This window comes from Seriola lalandi, unplaced genomic scaffold (genome assembly GCF_002814215.2).
Source record: "Seriola lalandi dorsalis isolate HSWRI2012SDOR001 ecotype SW California unplaced genomic scaffold, Sedor1 jcf7180002054581, whole genome shotgun sequence".
Lineage (NCBI taxonomy): Eukaryota > Metazoa > Chordata > Actinopteri > Carangiformes > Carangidae > Seriola > Seriola lalandi.
The window spans coordinates 4064368-4071355 of record NW_019525134.1 but is presented as its reverse complement, the minus strand read 5'-3'; the positions used below and the strand labels follow the sequence as shown (position 1 = coordinate 4071355).

The 6988-nt window shown below is 39.5% G+C and overlaps 1 protein-coding gene across 2 annotated transcripts in view; it reads left to right on the top strand.

The window, feature by feature from the left end:
* Positions 1-1083: 1083 nt before the first annotated feature.
* trpm3 (transient receptor potential cation channel, subfamily M, member 3) overlaps positions 1084-6988 on the top strand; it is a 109849-nt gene continuing 103944 nt past the window's right edge. For both annotated transcript variants that reach the window (XM_087177111.1, XM_087177112.1), the window contains exon 1: positions 1084-1777. In XM_087177111.1, coding sequence (XP_087033237.1) covers positions 1688-1777 — 90 coding nt within the window. In that variant the 5' untranslated portion in view covers positions 1084-1687. The remainder of the gene's footprint in view (positions 1778-6988) is intronic.

The window sequence follows — 6988 nt, the reverse complement described above, 5'->3', positions numbered from 1 at the left end:
TGGCAATTCTCCTTGTGTCCTAAGACAGCGAGAAGAATCAATTAGCCTTTAATAATTGTCCCCCTGATAATTTCCAGTTTTTGTAGAAATATGTGGCAAATATTATACATATTAGGGTTTGTATAGTGTTAAGTGAGAAGACTGCAGGCATTTGTAGAACTAAAATAATTTAGCTATTATAGTAACATACATATTATCATAGTATCATACATGTTGTAAAGTGGAAATGCATACAAACATTTTTATATTGTTCATACGCATGTGCCTTTAAAGACATTTTTTTTTTCTCAAATTGAAAATTTTCTGTTAAGATTGATACATTTAAAATAATTAATTCATGTTGTTAATTAATTTCAATGTCTGATGCTGTTAAAGATTTGTTTGTATTTTGTAATTTTATTTGAGTGACAGAGACAGTCTGCACTCTCAAGTCTGACATCGTCATATTTGAATACACACATTTGAATAGTCCAAAAATTGCTAGTTTGGTCTTAGAGGATGAAGGAAAAATGAGAATTGCATCTTAACATTCATGCTAAAACAGCAGACTGCATTGCATTTAAATGGCATTTAAAATCAGTTAATGCAATATGAAATTTTTTTTTTATAAATGACTTTAGAGCTTTTTAATGTGCAAATAGGTAAGTAGGTCGTACTCCTCTCCACTGCCACGGCACCAAGTTGTTTAATGTGCTTACGTCTTCAAGCTCCGTCTGAATTCACTCTATAAGACAGAGCTTTGACTCTGATTCACATATTTCCCTTTTGACCACCATACAGTGCCTCATCACATCTCTTCCCATTCTCTCCATCTTTCCCTCTCTTTCAGTTTCTCCCCATCTCTCCTATTTTTCCCCATGCACAGAAGCAATTCTTTTCACTTGCATCCTATCCCTAGAGTTTCAATTTCAGCTTGTTTATCAATTGTATTGGATTTTATCCCCCCCCCACTCTCTCCCCACCTCTCTCTGTCTCTCTCCCTTTCATTCTCTCTCTCTCTCTTTCTCATCTTGGAGACAGTAGTGTGCATGCAGCCTCAAATCTAAGCCGCTGCCTGTCAGGGTGCTCCGTTTATGCGCTCTGCGCTGCTCTCGTTTCCTCTCCTCTGCCCTCTGCGCTATACTGCACTGCACTGCACTGCTCGTCTCTCCTCTCCTCACATCTCCATCACTCCTCCTTCTCTTTCTCTCTTCTTTCTTTTTCTCTACCTGCATCCCTCTCCCATTACAAGCTCTTTTCTCTGCTGTGCACTGCTGCGCTCTGCTCTGTTGTTTGGGAAAATATTACACTCTGGGTTTTTTCGCGCCAGAGCTGAGTACACTCCAGCTACTGGTGGAAGAGGAATCAGATGATCCTGGTGCTCCAGGTTTGGCTTGCCTTGAACTCTTTGGATCTGTGTGGGCCAGGTTGGTTAAGAGGGCACAGAGGGAGGGGAGAAGGGGCAGATAGCTGCCCAGGTGAGAGCTTCATCTACTTGGGGAAGTAAAGGCTTCAAGGTGGTGGCGGTGGTGGTGGCAGTAGTGGTTGATGATTGTCCGTCGAGGGTCATGCCCTGGGACTTGCATGCTTTTCGGCAGTTGGAGTTGGAGACCCTCTCCCATTTTTGCCCCCCTAGTGGGGCAGCATTGATCCTGGTGCCGGGAAAAGCCGCCAGGCACCAGTGGCTGCACCGTGAAGAGTGGGCACCATGAACCAGCTGGACGCACCACGGCCACTCAACTGGACCATCAGGAAACTGTGCCATGCAGCTTTCCTGCCATCTGTACGCCTGCTAAAGGTAAAATAAAACAAGGGAAAGGAGACTGGGAACAAGAGAGTGGGAATGAACTAAACTAAAAAAAAAACGATGCCCAGGGAGCTGTATCGTAAAATATGTCATGCAGCCCTCCTGCTATGCTGCTGCTTTCCAGAGGAAGATAAGTAGAAAGAGGTGTGAGGATACAAAATGAGTGCTGGAGAAGCCTCTATGCCACATCTCTGGCTTCCTTCAAGTGTACTTAGCACATAACCCAGTGGCTGTAAGGCAAAGCATTAAGAAGGAATAGATGGAAGGATTTAGTCCAAAATAAAGATAAGTGTGGCAAAACTGCCAGGATAGAAAAACTCACTGAGATGGGAGCATTAAGGTTGTGAAGTGCTGGGATGTGCAAAGAGTGGAGGATAAAAATGGAGATGGGATGAAGCGGGAGCATGATGTTAGAGAGATGCACATAGAGTGAGGTAGAGAAACTGAAGAAGCTGTCACAAAGAAAGTGTGTTGAAAGACAAAAATTAAAGATTTATAAACGATTGAGACCAAGACAAAAATTAATGTGGAGAGAGAACAGACAATGGAATAGATGGGAAAAATTAGAGAGTGAGAGTGGATTATATGGGTCCAGTGTTAAAACAGCAAGGGTGAAGGTGAAAGCATGAACTGTAGACATTTAAAGAGATTAAGCAAAAGAATTGAGAGAGGGGAAAAGGAAAGGTAGATGGTGAATGAAAGTGGCAGAATATAAGGGAAGAGAGGATTTGTAAGCATGGGTGAGGAGAAATGTTGGACAGGACTGAGGAGATTTAGGAAGCGGTTGATGTGCAACAGCAAAACCCAGTAGACAGGTGTTAAAAGGCATTCAACAATGCACCTCGAAGTAAAACTTGGGCATTTTTTGTATTGTGTTGAGCAGGTAAACCACACCTTTTCATCTCATCACCTGAGCAGACGTGTGTAGCAATGTGTATGAATGGCTGTATATTCGTCTGTGTATCTGAGAATGTGTGGGTGCATTTGTGTATGTGTCTTATCGCCTCTGTAAATCCAGAGAGCCTTTATATGGCTTGTTTACAGACATTTGTAGCCTCAAACCTCATCTTTATTCATTCATATGCTTTTATAAGCCAGTTACAGGCACTCTGCAAGGAGGGCTATTGTTGGAGGTCTTGAATGCCTCTTCTTCACTCTCCTTTGATCTGGCTTTATCAAAGTGCTCACAGAACAGTGTTTCTGTGATGTTGAACCACACAACCAGAGTGCCTGGGCTCACATGTCATGCATTTGCATTTGTATAGCCTGGCTAAATGAATATCATTGTAATCCTTGATTAAATGTGCATAGGATCTGTTTGTGCACTGAAAGTGTGTATGTCTCAGGATGCACATGCTGCAGTTGCTCACACGTGCTTTACAGTGGATCTTAACACGAGAATGCAGTTTCGTTAGTATTGTCTCTATGCATATGTGTTTTTAGAGCGTTCAAAGCACTGCAAAGGGTTGTAAATGTAATGGAATATATTCCATAACAAAAAAAAAAGTGTTTTTTCTGCCTAAGCTGGATCCCTGAGCATCAAGACTTGAATAGATGATGTCATGAAGTCAAATGTTTTGGATTTCCATTGACACTGAACAAGTGATGCCCCTGCGTGGGGTCATGACTACACCAAAATAAGTTTTAATTGAATATAGGGCTCCCTGCTGTGTAACAAATGGGTTCAAATGTGCCCATCCCACATTCCCTCTGTCCAAGGACTGTTTACGAAACAGCTCCAGAATTAACATTATCATTACTTCAGAGCTGTCTTTGCTGTTTAACTCAGGCTTGCTCCAATTAAGTAAAAATTAGTGTGAATTTTCATTCAGGGTGGATTTTTACTTCAAAATGACTCATCCTTTTAACTGTTGCTGCTTTTACATAGCCGATTTTTCATTTTGATGTTTAAGTCTTACAGTTTTGGTTACTGCAATAGCAACTGAACCGGTAGCCTGTGTTAGCACCATGGGTGAAGCTACAGAGGATTAAGGTTGCTGAAACTGTGTTTACTGTATGTGAATCCCCCTTGGGAGACATCAGACTGTCAGTGTGAAATTAATCTAATAGGCCTGTCATTATTGTTGGAAATTTTTGTACGACAAGCACTTTCCTCCCATGTCCCTCTAACTTATTACCTGCCAGCTGCTGCCAAGTGCATACTTGCATACTGCGACTACAATTTATAGGCTGACAGAGATGTTTTCTGTCTTCCTTGGGCAGGAAAATATGTCCAATAGATTGCGAGTGCGTATTAGTGTGTAGGTGTGTGCTCGTGTCCGTGCACATGCTGTTTTATGAGAATGTGCATTTATAATGCAGTGGTCCAGGCACAGTTGATGTTGCAGCAAACATGTACACTGCAAGCACCGGTGTGAGCATATGATTTGAACCCTGTGGTCCGCTCAGAGTGGAGGAACAGCTTCAAAAAGTACATTTATTTAGAACTGAAACGCCTAGGTTTAATATTAAATTGAAATTATAAATATGGAAAACCCACCAAGAAAGACTGGTTACATCATGTAAGCACTACTACTGCATGTGTCTCCTCATAGCTAACCAGTAACACAGATCAACCGACCTAATCTGCTCTCATGATTCATGCAGTTAATCAAAAACCTATTACCAGTTTCACCATCTTCTTATCCCACCTTCATTACCCTTAAGTTTGTGTGTATGTGTGTGTATGTGTGTGTGTGTGTGTGTTTGTGTGTATGTATGTGTGTATATGTATACGTGTGTGTGCTTGAGACAGTCCTGAAGCATGCTCACTTATTGATCATTTAAAGATTATTTTCACAGTGACAAAGCCCTGTAGCTCATAGCATTGATGTGCAATTGATTGTTTTGTGTGTTCATTGTGTGTGTGTGTGTGTGTGTGTGTGTGTGTGTGTGTGTGTGGCAAATGTTCTTGAGTGCAACCTGGTGTAAAGATATTTTGGATTTTGGTCAATGGTCTATTTGCCTGTGTGAATATATAAGATGAATATAGTTGAGTTCTATGTCAGTGTGAATGGATTTCAGTCTTAGTGAATTAACAAGTGAAATGGTGAAGATGATTTCCTGTCAGGATACACAGAAAACATATTTGTTTTAGTTAAAGGAATCCCTGAAATATTTGTTGTTTGTAAGGGAGTTACTGCTACACTAACTCAGTTTTATTAATGATCCCAAACTAACAAGGAATCAAATTTATACGGACATAAGTGTTCAACAAGTAATTCAGTTCATTACAACAGCTTCCTGTTGACCTTTAAAATGGCAAGCAATTGGTCAAGTGCCAGTTCACAGAAGACTAATGCCCCTATTAGACAAGGGGGGGAGGGGTTTCCTGAACTAGGACATGTAAAAAAAAAAAAAAAAAGGAGAGAAAGCACACCTTGAGCTTTACTCTGGTCCATGTGCTCTCATCCTGTGTGTCTAGCCAGTAAGGCATCCAGAAATAGTCATACAGTTTTTAGTGTATTGTCCCTTCAAAACCTTATGCTCCTTTCATCTGGACCTTTTATAAAGGTGCTCTTTACTGGATAACCTGTTCTACAATGCAGGTTCAATCAGAATATCCTGTCTGTGAGAGCTTATGTCTTGTTCCTGAAATAATTATGTATTTATATATTAAATACATAATTATATATATATGAATTGCATTCACCAAAATACTATTTGTTTCAGCCGTCTACCTTTGTCTCGTCTTTTTCTTTTTAGGATGGCAGCCTCTCACACTGCACATTTTATATCTTATTATTGATCACCACATTACATTAAGTTGTCTTAACTGCCTCTTCTCTATCAGTTTTAAGGGAATTATATTTCACATCTTCTCACCTTCATAGGAAACCAGACAGTTAATACTGTACCTCTGCAGTGCTGTGCAGTACTAATTGTGTAAAGAAAATGCCGCATACAGCACACTGAATACAGTAATAGTCCTTTCTTTGCTTCTCTTCATAAAGTCGTTTATTTTCTGCTCTCCTTCTCTTATCCTTACTCTCTATCTTTTCGTGTCCTGTCCATCTGTCGCTCTCTTTCATCCTCTTTCTCTCTTTGTTACAATCTCATCTCTTTTTGTCTTTCTTTTTCTTATATATTTCATTGCCTCCCATAATCATACAGGATAGATAACCCTCCGTCTTATGCAAAATACATGGGGGACAGGATGCTGTTGCTCGAAAAATAAATATCTGTCTAATGCTAAAAATAAATTTCTGTTACATAAAAAGATACACTGTTGCAGTGCTTTATATCATCTGGTTCTGCTGTGAAGAGTGAATATGTCTGTATGTAAGTTACGCAGAAATCTTACATAATGATATTGATAAAAATCATCTATTGTTTATGTGAGTTCTGATACTAACAATATACATTATTACCAAGGAGCAAAGTACCTGTTATCACCCATAGGTGTCACCACCCATTTTTGTATCTATAGTAGATACAGTAATGTTGACAGGTACAGTAGATTTCAGTATTAAGATTGTTGGGGAACTAATTAACTTACATTTATAGTTACATTATGTGAGACCAGAACTCATAACTGATCTGTATTTTTTCTTTGGAGTAGGGGTGGGGTCTTTCAAATGATACAGATGTTGCACCAGCACAGCAGTCAGTATTACTGCACCTCATTATATCTTATCTGTTAGTCTGACTAAAGAGTGTAATGCACTCCTATGTTAAATCACTGGGTTGTTTAAACTCTGTTGATATGATACCGCCCCACCCATGATGTCCCAATACTGTTTTGAACTGTAGTCAGATTTAATGTGTTGGAGCAGCTAAAGTGTTGCAACAGAAACTAATATTTCTCAGGCTGAGCTGAGTCTTTGCATGAGACATACTCTTTACCACAGATGTTGTTTTTAATTTACACAGTCTGATAAATTATTAAAGATTGGGACAGCAGGGACTGTTCAAATTACCAACAATTATCTTATAAAATTTTCTTTTTTGTATGATATTGACACCTTTAAAATGCACATATCTTTGTGTGCATTTTGTTATTGTTCAAATTATTTAAGCAGGGAAAGTGCACATAAAATGACAGATGATGTATTTGTCTCCGTAATGTTCTACAGAATAATAATAGCTACTATTTATCTGTAGTTATGTAGCATAGCATGTTACCTACACACAGGATACACCAATACAACCAACAACAGGGTCACAAATACACAATGAATTACAAAGCCAAATTGACCCCCC